Below are 13,250 nucleotides of genomic sequence, written 5' to 3' on the forward strand. Positions count from 1 at the left end.
ACTGTCTTTTCTCCACTATATACTCTTGCCTCCTTTGTCAAAGATTGACCTAGGTGTCTGGGTTTATTTCTGGGCTCTCTATTCTGTTCCACTGACCCAGATGTCTGTTTCTGTGCCAATCCCATGCTGCTTTGATTACTGTAGCTTTAAGGTATTGTCTGAAATCTGGGAGGGTTATGCCTCCAGCTTCCCTCCCCCCCAAGGATTGCTTTGGCAATTCTGGGTCTTTTGTGATTCCATATAAAATTTATGATTATTTGTTCTGGTTCTGTGAAAAATATCATGGGTAATTTAATAGGGATCACATTAAATCTGTAGACTGCTTTGGGTAGTGTGGCCATTTTAACAATATTAATTCTTCAATCCAAGAGTATGGGAAAACTTTCCATTGCTTTAAATCACCTTCAATTTCCTTCTCCAGGGGATCTTTCAGATCCAGGGATCGAACCCAGGTCTCCTGCATTGCAGGTAGATTCTTTACCATCTAAGTCACCAGGGAAGCCCACTATCCATTTTAAGTCTCTCTTTAATTTGTCATTACCTTTTTCATTGTTAGACCTTTCCTGAACCCTCTGTGAGACTTGTCATTGGACACATATGCTGTCTAAGTCCAGTGGACCTCTGCCCACTAGGAAAAACAGGCAGAGACCACAAGGGACAAATCATAGGAAGAACTGAAGAACTGCTCTTGAGACTTAAATAAGGCTCAGCTGATGTTTTTGTATCAGAATAAGACTACTTCTAAATTAGACTCTTAGCCCCTAGGGTAGGATTGCCTAGTTGTATAAAATAAACCAACAAGTATCCAGTAATTACACAAAATTTGGACACCATGAAGCTAATGTTTTGGACACAAAAGATAGCCTAAGGAGACTAGAAAGGAATCAGAAGCAAAACACACAGGGAATGAGACAGCTGAAGTGGGAGGACAGGGGGTGGGAGAACAGAGATAAGCTAAGAGATGTGGGTTGTACAGAAGCCGAGGGAGGTAAGTGTTCACCAGTATCAAATTCGCAGCTGCCACTCCTAGCAGAAGAATTGAAGAGGTGCCATGGTAGCTGTCAACTGGGAGGTCCCTAAATGGCTTAGACAGAAAAGAATTCACCTGCAATGAGTTCAATCCCTGGGTTGGGAAGATCCCCTGTAGAAAATAATGGCAAGCTACTCCAGGATTCTTGCCTGGAGAATTCTATAGACAGAGGAGCCTGGTGGGTTATGGTCCATGGGATCACAGAGTCAGACATGATTGAGTGACTCACTAATGGCTGAACCAGCTGCCCTAGACTGGTGGGCATAAAACCCACATCACATGGTGTGAGGAGAGGTGGGGAGGAAAGACTTGAATGTAACCTACTCATTCAAGGAGGTGTGAAGTTTTGAGGACAGGAGTCGCGGTGAGAGCAGAACCGGGAAATAAGGGCTGTCTTAACATGGTAGACATATGAGTACCTCTGTTGGGTGGAAGGAAAGAAATTAAAGTATATTCAAAAGAGAAGGAATTGACCCAAAACTTGGAGAGGAAAAAGGACATCTTTGCCTCTGGGATGAGGTGGTGGTGAAAGGAAGAAAATGAGAACCGGTGGAAGGTTTAAGAGAGGAAAGGTGTTCCCATGGGTTACCACTTTTTCTCCAGGAGGAAGAAGACAAATAGGAAAGAACTGGGGCTGAGAAGGGCTTGAAGACAGTAATGGGCTTCTAGAAGTTTCCTGGGAAGTGATCTGCCATGCGGTGTGGAGGGGTTGGTCTGAGGTTTGCCACCCATGATTTGCAATAGCAACTGGTAAATGTTGTGATTATTCCCAGAAGGGGCTTCCTATCAGCAGGGGAGGAGAAACTGATTTAGGCTTGAGGGCTGGGCAGGCAGATGAACCAGAAGGTCACTATGGAGAGGAAAATGCAGTGGAAAAGATGCAGTAGGGTTCTTCAGGCAGGACAGGGAAGGGCCAGGAAGGCATGAAGGGCATCAAAGGAGTGAAGATTTTACTACGAGTCCATGCTTGTTCAGTGAATGGAAAAGACCAGTGAGCATTTTCAACGAGTGAGATTGTCAAGTTCTAGTCTTCAGCACTGACCTATGTCTAAATCAGAGGACATCCCAGGCTGTGTGCAAGGGCTTTAAGATAAAGGCCATGATGCTGAAAAAGGCGATGGATGGTGAGGCCAGGCTGAGGTAGCCTGGGCCAATGGAAGTGACAGGAGGTGGGGGAATAGCAGATAAGCCACTGGTCCTGGATGAACAAGAAGACTGATCTAGAGAAGGTGGATTTTCTGAAATATACAGCGCAGAGCAAATTTCTGGCTTCCTAAAGAGTGGGCTAACATGAATAGTACAAGTCTCAAAAGGAGGGGCTACTGAAAAACAGCTTTCAGAAACAGAGCTCACAGATTATAGTTGGCCTTCCTTATGCTGTATGAAACTCAACATCCACAGATTCCACCAATCACAGATCAAAAATATTTGGGAAAAAAAAAAATTCCAGAAAGTTTCATGAAGTAAAGTTTCAATCTGCTACATGCTGGCCGCTATTTATATAGCATTTGCATTATATTGGTGATTATAAGTAAATCTAGATAGGATTTAAAGAATATGGGAGGAGAGGCACAGGTTATATACAAATACAGTGCCATTTTATATATGGGACTTGAACACTGTGGATTTTGTTATTGAGAGGGGTGGTTCTGGAACCAATATTCCACAGATACTGAGGACAACTATATTTACTTATTGACTAATTTACTTTTAGTTCTTGACCTGTATTAACAACTGCCTACTGAACATCTCTAAGATATATTTCTGGATCATCTGTTCCTATATGAACCTATCTTCCCAACCTCTATAATTTACTCTTCTTCCACCATTTCTTTAATTCTAGATAGCAGCATCACTATTATCCAGGTAGCTGTTCTATAAAATAAAAAGGTCATCTTTACCACCCCTTACGGTCTCCACCTACCTGCCTCCTCCCCCATTTGGAAGCTCTCACCCACACACCAGTAAAGACTGGTAATAGAGTCAGACAGATTTAATTTAAATTCCAGCTCAACCATTTCTACCTCGAATGATCCTGGGCACAAAATTGTCCTTAAACTTTATTTCCTTCTGTCGTCATGTTAGTTGCTCAGTCGTGTCTGACTCTTTGCGATCCCATGGATTGTAGCCTGCCAGGCTCCTCTCTTTATGGGACTCTGCAGGCAAGAATACTGGAGTGGGAAGCCATTCCCTTCTCCAGATTTTCTTCTGTAAAATGGTAATAATACTAGTACTAACCAATGGGTTATTATGAGATTTAAATGAATTAATGCATGTAAAGAATTTAGTACCTAATCTAGCATAATATAATTTCCTTCAAATTTTTGAAAATCACTAATTTTGTAATTTGCTTCCTCTTCTGACTTCATGTTGTCTACAAAGTTTCTGGCTACATTTCTTAACTTTTGCATTTACAGTGGGAAAATTTCTTATATTTTCACAAATGCTTTATTATAAATATGCTAGTAATCCTCTATTTTGAGAAGGGCATGGCAACCCACTCCACTATTCTTGCATGGAGAATCCCATGGACAGAGGAGTCTGGTGGGCTACAGTCCATTACGTCTCAAGAGTCAGACACGACTTCCAGCGACAGAGCATGCATGTAGTCCTCTATTTTATTGAAGTATAGTTGATTTACAAATAACAATTTTGTGTTAATTTCTGCTGTACAGCAAAGAGATTCCATTATACATACATATATATATATACATATATACTTTTTCATATTCTTTTCCATTATGGTTTATCACAGGATCTTGAGTATAGGTCCTTGTGCTATATAGTAGGAACTTGTTTATCCATCCTACATATTACAGTAGTAATACTAGCTTTGACTTATAAAACAAGTAATTTTAATTCTATTTGCTCTCTTACATTTTGAATCAATAAACACACTTTAGACAACATACACCTCCAGGTTAGCTTTCTGTCATTTGTAGTTTTATTAAAAATTCTCAATAATTCTAATGTGTAAATAAAAGGAAATCACCGATGAAATTTTAAACACAGCCTCAGCTTTAAAAAAGAGATAAAATTCTAAACCAAATATCCTCACCACCACGTTGTTAGTAACATTCACACTCAAATGGCTTACTTTTTGTTATAAGTTTTTTTAGAATGGAAACCTACTAGTGCTGGGTTTTGAACATGGAGGAAAACCAAGTACTAGCGTGGCTGTTGGCCCCTGGGCTTTAGTGGCCTCCCCCACCCCACCTGTCAAACCAACATTCACATTCTCTTCTTACTAATCCCTTCTTAAAGCTAAATTCAACTCCCCCTTATCCAGGGCAAAGATTCAGAGTGAGAGGGAAAATGAGGACATTACTAACCCCAACTAGTAAACTGCAGCATTATTCTACTGCTCCTATGAGCGGGGCCATCCCTGTCAGCGCCTCTTCTTCTTCCTGGTTCTTGTTCCCTGTCTTCTCCAATCACCACCATTGAACATGAACACTGACATTAATGAACACATCAGTGAGACTGGAGAAACATTCCACGAGGACAACAGCAGGCAAATGGAAGCATGGCTTGAGTGGTTACTTTGCCAAAAATTGCTCAGTGAGCTACCAAAAATTAGATACTAGTTTTCACCCATGAAGAGAGTCAGTGGCAGAGTCGAGTTAGGACTGATTAGTTGAAATTTAATAGCAGACATCTGGTGGTGGAGTCTTTCTTTTAATGAAGGGTCTTTCCAAGGAAGACATCTATTAGGGATAGCAAGAGGAAGAGATTAAGGGATAAATGTTCATATCTTTTGTCATCCTCAAATCTCCATATTCTCCCAGAATGTGTCCATACCACCACCCTTTGTCCATCTACCATAGATGGACTTCACTCACATCTATTATGGAAGCCAGAAACTCACTCTGTGCTGTTTATTTCAGAAAGTCCATCATCTGCCTGAGAGCTAATTAGGAAGAGTAGGTGGCACAGTGGTAAAGAATCTGCCTGCCAATGCCAGACACGCAAGAGACGTGGGTTCGATCCCTGGGTCAGGAAGATCCCCTGGAGAAGGAAATGGCAACCCACTCCAGTATTCTTGCTGGGAAATCCCATGGACAGAGGAGCCTGACGGGCTACAGTCCATGGGGTTGCAAAAAGTCGGACACAACTGAGTGCACACATGCAAACACACACACAGCATTAAATGGTTCTACCCTGCTTGCAAACAAAAGTGTAAACCTCAAATATTCATGTATGTAGATCCTAACACACGAGTGGGTAAAAAATCAAAAAGGGAAATAAACAAAGGTTGCTCTATAAAGAGAGCCAGTTCAAAAATGAGAAGAAAAAAAAAAAGTATATTGACCTGAGCAATCGGTTTCTCATATCAAACAGAACCCCAAAATAGATGGAAATGTCTACAGTAGCTCCTGATCCTGGTGTGCCCTGTAACAGAAAAATGGAATTATGGTTCAGCTGCGAAATCCTGGGCCCTCATTTTCCCAGTGGCCTAAATCAATCCCCAGTCCGGGGACAAGATGCTGAGCAAGGTGCGTAATTATTTCAGGCCACTAGGGTAAGCACTATTCCTGGCAACTCTGTAGGCAGCGCCATGGATGAGGGTTTCTAATCCTCTTTGGTGATTTGGTTCTGTGTAAACTGAGATTTTTCTTTCACTATTTCAGCCAGATAAGCAGGAAAGGCCAGCTCCAGTCCTGAGCTAGAGCCAATCAAGGTCAGTTTCAGTTCCTTTTCTGTGAGGTTTAGATTCCTTTTTTCCTTGCTGCCTTCCCTGACACCTGTCCTTATATTTTTATCTGATTATCAGAACCTAGTGAGAGAACCCTTGGCAGCCTCTGGTGCTTACTCTGTCATGCAAAAGCCTCTAAGTCTAAGGGATACCATAAATACTGTCCTTGAAAGGCCAACCTAAGACCCTGGCTATGCTGAACTGAACTGATGCACCACAGAGAGGCATCTCCCATGGGGATTTTAAGGGTGAGGTTGAAACCAGTGCCTGCTTTTACCCAGAGGCAATACTGACGTTTCAACTCGCCTATTAACAAATCTCTCATGTTTGGCTTGACACTGCCCCCACAATAAATTCAGTTATTACTTAACAGAGAGAAAGTGAAAGGTAAATCTTGACATTCCCATTTAGATGATGATGAAAAAGAGGTTTAAAAGAGTTGTGTACAGTGAATTCAACCAAGCAGTGTTGTAGCTGGAAAGTAGACCAGCTGACACCTGTCCCCGGTTTTGTAGGTCACAGACTTTGTAAGTTTAGAGCAGTGTTTTACTTACCATGTTCCTCCTTGAAAGCATCTATTTACTTTCTTAAATTGTGGGTGCCAGTGGAGAGGAACCAGGTGTACATTCCAGACACTTAGACAACATACACAGACTGAGCCGTCTGCCTGTTGAGTACACAGCTCCGGGTTGAAGAATTTCTAGGGTTGTTAGAAGAATACAGAAGACTTCAGAGGGAGCAGGCTCTGAGGTGGACGCGAATACCTAAATCCCTACAAAGACAGATTAAAGACATCCTCTTTATTATTACAAACCAAAAAACCGAACCCATGTATTCTGTGCTTTTTCAAACTGCACTGCCCTCCCCCCCATCTTTATTAAAGAAATGCAAACACATGTGCTTCAAGACGGGTAGGTGTAAAAGAACATTCTGCACAATTATATCTAGGCTGTCGCAGACTTCTTTCACATGCAACCATCTATCCGGGGGATGTTAATTCACGGTGACAGCTGAGCATGACAAACGCCACGATACACAAGTTGGAATGCCGGAAAACAGGCAACTACGAAAAGCCCATGCAGACAAACGCGCCTCGGAGTTTTCTCCCTCCACTCACACGTGGCCGCACTTCTAGGCGCTCCAGCACGGTGATAAACCCCAAACACACACACACACCGGAGCCTCCGCCGCCCTCCACGCCCGCGCCTCGGTCTCCAGGCTGGCGGGCACTCGCGCGCGCCCCTGGGCACACTCGCCGCCCACCCGCATCCCGCTACGCCGCACGGCAGCGCCGGGCGGTCCCCACGTCCCCCTGCCCGCCCTCCGGGGAAGCGGTGGCTCCCGGGCTGGGGGCAGGGCCGGGGGCGGGGGGGAGGCAAGGGAGGGGAGCGCCGCGGGGCCGGGCCTCGGCGCCTGGGGAGGGGAAGAGGGGCGGGCACGGGGCGGCGCCCGGCTCACGTGGGCGGGCAGGAGCAGCTGAAGGTCCGCTCCGGAGCCCGGGCTGTCCTCTCGCGCGCGGCGCTGGCCCCGGGCGGCGGCGGCGGCGGCGAAGGAGGAGGAGGAGGAGTTGGAGGAGAAAGGCGGCGGTGGCGGCGACGAAAGAAGAGGGGAGGACGGGGGCGGCGTCGGACTGGAGCCGAGCGGCGGCACGAGCTGCCCGGGGCGCTGTCGTGAGCTCGCCCGCCGGGCCCCTACCCCCGAGCTACACCCTGCCGTGCCCAGCTCTGCCCGCGTTCGTGCCCCCGCGGGGAGCGCGCCGGGGCTGCCCCCCGAATGACGGGCGGAAGGTTCGACTTCGACGATGGCGGCACTTACTGCGGCGGCTGGGAGGAGGGCAAGGCGCACGGGCATGGCATCTGCACGGGGCCCAAGGGCCAGGGCGAGTACTCGGGCTCCTGGTCGCACGGCTTCGAGGTGGTCGGAGGCTACACCTGGCCCAGCGGCAACACCTACCAGGGCTACTGGGCGCAGGGCAAGCGGCACGGGCTGGGGGTGGAGACGAAGGGCAAGTGGATGTACCGGGGGGAGTGGTCACATGGCTTCAAGGGGCGCTACGGGGTCCGGCAGAGCCTGTGCACCCCCGCCCGCTACGAGGGGACCTGGAGTAACGGGCTGCAGGACGGGTACGGCGTGGAGACCTACGGGGACGGAGGTGAGCTGCGTCGCTGGCGGCTCGGCTGCCCCGCGAGCTGGGCGCTGGGGGAGGGCTTTGCCCCTGACTGCGGGGCCGCGGGGAGGACGCGAGGCGCACGTGTCCGGAAACCCGCCAAAACACCTGGGGGAGCCTCCTACCCTCCTCCCGCGGCCACTCTCCCTGGGAGGGGGTGTTAGGACGCGGCGGGTTGGATCTGACCCGGTTCTGGGGGCGGGCGGTGTGTCCACACCCGGGGGAACAAGGCGTGAAGACACCTGGCCGGCGCCAGCGCCGCGCTGCCACCGGGAGGGAGCGCGCCCGGGAGGGCTGGACTGGGAAGAGGACGCTGTCACTTGAGCCCGTCACATTACGTTCCTGATCCCTCCCTCTCCCGGCCGGGTTTGAAATCGCCACTCCCGTGGAGTGAGAGCGAGCGCGCTGGGCTTGGAGGCTGGCGGTCGCGGCGCACAGATCCCGGGATTGGTTTCACGTGGAGTCGTATTTCGCCTCTGGTCCTCTAGTGGCCTAAAGATAGAAGCCAGAACCCCAGAACTGGGATGTTGGGGAATTGTTCCTTATCGGAGGTGCATTTGGAAAGTAATCGTAGTTATGGGAGTGGAGAGGCCACCTGATGCAGGTGGGGTTCAAAGAATGCGGGGTTTTCTTTTTGGTTTTCCTTCACTTTCTTAAAGTATCGGTTTTCTATCAAAAGAAGGTAGTCATTGTTGATCTGGAGATATCTGGAAAAATTACTAGGAAAACATTTTAGAAACGAACAGTGAAGTCTATGTTTTAAAAAATACAATTGAAAGGTGTATTCCTATAATAGCTAAATTAACAGCTACTTCACTCCTGAGAAAAGCAGTCGAGAATCTCCGGTTTGCCCTAAGGTGTGTGATGGAAAACCGTATGCTGGCTGTGAGCAAAATTCACCTAATTTTAATATTTACTAATATTTGCAAAAGAAATTTTGTATATAATAGGGGAGAGCCTGCCCCCCTACACTTTTTTCCCCAACCAGGAAAAGTATATATTATTGATACAGGTGTCAAAACCTGATGAATTTGTTTGTGTAATAAACCGAGAAGGGCAAATGGCTTATGCTTTGGCAAAACACATTTTCTGATAATAATCATAATTGAAAAGGGTTGTCACATTTCGGAATAATGCAGCTCAGAGATGGAGGATATTAAAGGGGCCCAATTAAAAGTTTGTCCAGCCCAGTGCAACCCCAGTCAGGCAACTGCTTATATAAAAGCTTAAACAATTTGTACACTTCACTTACTCAGAACACTTGGGCCGTGTTTCAAATACAAACCCGCAGCATGGTAGGATTGGCTAAAAAGGACATCTTTTCGTCCTACAGTATAAATAAAGGATATAGTTCTCATGGATTAAAAGTGGAGGGGGGGGACTGTCTCTAATAATTGTGTATGGGCTGTATGAGTTTCAAGTTCCACAGTAGTTAATTAGGGCCCTTAAATGTTCTCAATGGACACAGAGCACCTTAGTTGACACCCGTATAAATGTGTTAGCTTGTGACTGGATTTTATCAGAGGCCCTGGTCTACAATATAACTAAATTCCATGCTCAAAAGTGGAATGCAAATCTTATCTTTCAAACGTGTGCATTAGTTTACAACCTTTCAAGAAGGTGGTGGATTGTTCTTTTACTTCAGTATTTGGAAGGCTAAAAATAAATGAGTCTTCTTTTAAAGTTACTACTCATTAAACAAAATCTCTTGGTTTAGGGTATTCATTATACCTAGCAATAAATATATATATAGCACAGTAAAGGTCCTCTGTTTATGTGTTGCAGAAGCTTGAATAAGTGTCTAGGGTACTATGGATAATTGGCCTCCTGTTTTAAAACTAACTTTTAAAAGAATTTTTTAAAAACCTCAAAATTTGGCATTACCACAGGACTGCGGTTTTCTTTTTCTACCAAAACAAACAAACAAACTAATATGCTACCAATTAGGAAAGGGGGGAGGGGGGAAACTCCTAAAAATCATTATTGAATTCTTACTGTTACTTTCTTTCATATGTCAATCAGTTAATTAGAAAGTCCTGAATCATAAAATGGGATTCTAAGTGGAAGTGTATTGCTATAACTTATTTCCTGCAAAGATTTTGGCCACAATAAGACAGATCACTTCCACAAGCTTTACTTCTTGCCTCTGCACCACCACAAGTCCATCCCTAGCAGCCTCTGTCAGATTTAAGAAATCTGATTGCATGTATTTTGTGGTGACGTTAAACTCGGGAGCAAGGAAGTTGTAATTCCATTGACAACTATCACTTGGTTTATTTTACTAGTGATCTGAATATGAAGTGTTGCTGAAATAGAACCCCCTGAATATTAAGGAAGAATAGTTAGTACAGTGTTCCTAAAATCCAAGTCTAGGTGCCCAGAATATTCGGTAAAAATTCAGATCCTGCTGTGGTTCGTTTTTTCACCTGTCATGAAACTATTAGAATCTATCTAGAAAGACACATTGTTGTGTTAATTATATGCATTCCTGTCCATGCACATTTTCATTCATAGCATGTAGATTTAAATCTGGCACATTAAATCTAAATTTGACTGGAATTCTCTCTGAATTGGAAGTCTTCCACTACAAACTTACTTAGTGAAAATGGCTGTATCTAGAAAATCAGCTCCCAGATCAAAAGTCATAGAACATCCGTAAAAATATTTTTTAAACTTATGAACTATGCATCCATATGTAAGAAAGTGAGAGGAACTAATTAGAACTTTGAGCAGCAGGGAGCAGGTGGAACCCACCTGCTTCGTAAGGAAAAAGAGGCCCTTTTCCCCCACTTGAGTTGACTGACTAAACTAAACCTACTTTAAATTTCAGATGAATCACTAACACTTTGACTGTAAATTAGTTTCTAGCAATTCTATGGAGGAATTCTTCCATGTGCTGTTCCTCAACAGGGTAAGATGGGAATATAGGCAATCCCATTGTTCTGCCTTCTCTGCTACTACAGTCAAGCAACAACCTAAACTTTCTAGTTACTGCTGTTGCCTTAAACCACTTAGATTTTTAAGCAATGTGTCTTTGGAAATTCTAAATACTAGTCTTATTTTTGAGATAGCAGATTAAGGAAACTAGTAGTTAATTTCCCCTCGGTGTTAAACATTTCCTAAGATAGTGAGGTTGTGTTTTAAAAGTATAAGTACTTCTTGATATCCAACAGTATGTTTGGAAGTTGTTCTAGCAACATTAACTTGTAGAAAAGTTAGAGGAGAATGATTATAGTGTTCCTTGTTTATTTAAACAAAATATTTTAAAATAAGGTGGTTTGTTTTAGTGCATATAAGTCAGGTTGTATAACTTTTAGAACTTGAATTTTTATCTAGGCAAAGGGAAACTCAGTTGAATTTTCTAATAATTTCAGTTTCCTTCTGGGTTACAGTGGTGGTGTTTGGAGATAGCTAATACTGAGTCGAAAGCTTCTTCATCTGAAATGTTGTATTTGAGTGTCTTATCCTCTGGGGTTTATCCTTTTGGGAAAGTCATGGCCCACCGACCTCCTCAGAAGTTCTAAGATGTCAGGTTAAGATGTTAAGACCTACCCAGAGTAGGACATTCACAGTACCAGACCCCCTTTGTATTGGATTGGCCAAAAAGTTCGTTGGGGCTTTTTGTCAGATATATAGGGGAAGAACCCAAATGAACTTTTTGACCAACCCAATATATCATTGTCACCTGGCTACTGTCTATTTATATACCAAAAACATGTCAGAATGAACAGAGGGAGATGGTAGTCTTGCAATTAGTCAAAACTTTTGACTTGGGAGCCACTATGGCTTTAACTTTTAAGTGCATGAAATAATAAGTAAGCAGCACTTCTAAGTATTTTAAAAGTAAATGTATGCCATGCAATGGAACTTTTTTCATGGCAATCTGAAATGAAAAGTATACTGCAAAGTAACTCTATATAACCAGAAACTGAAAGAAGTCAAGACAGTTATGATTTACTTTCTATAATATTTGTGAGTTAGAAAGAATACAGAAGTAATTATGTCTTAAAATTTCCATGTAACTTCTTTGGAGAGCTAGTTTAATATAAAATTTGCCTTTAATTAAAAGGAAATGGACTCAATTTAGAAGAGAAAATTCTAAGTTCCTAATCTTAACATCCAGTTCCTCCTAAGATGATTTAGGAAGTTGCTCCAGGTTAATTTTTAAATGTCTTTGCTAATTTACTTAATAGAAAAACTTCTGAAAACAAATGCTTTAAATTAGAGATCATCCTATTCCTGAGAAGGCATAATATTCATTGAAAAAATGATCTGGTGATGACAAAGTTTTAATGTACACTGTCAAACACACCTTTCTTCTGAGATGAATTCCATAATGTTAAGAGTGGAAGTTTCCCTCTGACCTTATCTTAGTTTTCCCAAAGGTAAATAAATAGTGCATGCTTTTTAGCCACCACAGCTGTTTATTATAAAGTCATCAAACATCTACATACCACAGGACACACAGCTAGGAGTGTGGACATTTTGTGTTCTCCTATGAAGTAATGCCTGCCCTCAGAATGTTTCTAGTTTATGATGTGGTTCATAGAACAGTGGCAGAAGCTAGGGAAACCATGAGGAGAATGGCCAGAAGAAAGCAGAAATTTAGCAAATATGGGACAGATCTTGACCTTTTCACTTGGAAGTACAAAATGTTAAAACAAATTGCCCGTTTTTTCATAATGGTTCACTCTGTTCAGAATATATATTCTATTTGTCAAATCCCTCTCAGCTTAAAAAGGTTCACCCCAAACTAAATAATAATCCTGAATATTAAATAGTTTTCCCTGCCCTAAAAGAACATGATGAATGTGGTAGAACGAAAATGTAAGAAAACTTGTTTGACAACTCATGTTCCAATCATTCAGATCACTAATAATTTTAGGTCTTTGAGCTTGTTGGAATGTCAAACTGCCAGACCTGAAGTCTTTCATTTTTCAGTTAGATTAGTAAAAATACAACTCACAAATAGAGCTCATTTCTTCGTCTGCTATTGCACTGCCTTCCTCAGAGGGGGTTTTGATGTGTTAATTTAAGGGGAGAAAAGTTTTCTAATGATCACTCTCTTGTATTAGAAGTCAGTGCTTTGTAAAATGTTTTCAGTGAAAAGCAAAAAAACAAACAAACACACACCTATCGGAAAAACCTATGTAGATTTAGATTAGAGATTATCCTATTCGTGAGAAGTCATAATATTCATTGAAAAAATGGTGTCAACAAAGTTTTAATGGGCACTGTCAGGCACACCTTTGCTCTGAGATGAATTCCATAGGGTTAAGAGTGGAAATTTTCCTCTGGCTTCCTCTCAATTTTACCAAAGGTAAGCAGCACACTTGTTTGGGGATACATATGTATCC

General features: G+C 43.3%; 1 protein-coding gene and 1 long non-coding RNA gene across 9 annotated transcripts in view; one reads left to right on the forward strand and one right to left on the reverse strand.

The window, feature by feature from the left end:
* Positions 1–3,945: 3,945 nt before the first annotated feature.
* LOC123327575 lies at positions 3,946–7,124 on the reverse strand. Its single transcript, XR_006544934.2, has 4 exons — positions 6,844–7,124; positions 6,281–6,498; positions 5,343–5,422; positions 3,946–4,737 (listed from the first exon to the last, which is right to left on the reverse strand). It is a non-coding gene; the product is annotated as an uncharacterized LOC123327575 (long non-coding RNA).
* Positions 7,125–7,217: 93 nt separating this feature from the next.
* JPH1 (junctophilin 1) overlaps positions 7,218–13,250 on the forward strand; it is a 91,738-nt gene continuing 85,705 nt past the window's right edge. For 4 of the 8 annotated variants that reach the window (XM_025265218.3, XM_025265220.3, XM_025265219.3 and 1 more), the window contains exon 1: positions 7,229–7,878. In XM_025265218.3, the coding sequence (XP_025121003.2) occupies positions 7,500–7,878 (379 nt within the window). In that variant the 5' untranslated portion in view covers positions 7,229–7,499. Of the gene's footprint in view, positions 7,879–13,250 lie in introns of all 8 variants that reach the window. The other 4 variants (XM_044928676.2, XM_025265222.3, XM_044928677.2 and 1 more) reach the window with 4 other exon arrangements.

Source organism: Bubalus bubalis, chromosome 15, assembly GCF_019923935.1.
Source record: "Bubalus bubalis isolate 160015118507 breed Murrah chromosome 15, NDDB_SH_1, whole genome shotgun sequence".
NCBI lineage: Eukaryota > Metazoa > Chordata > Mammalia > Artiodactyla > Bovidae > Bubalus > Bubalus bubalis.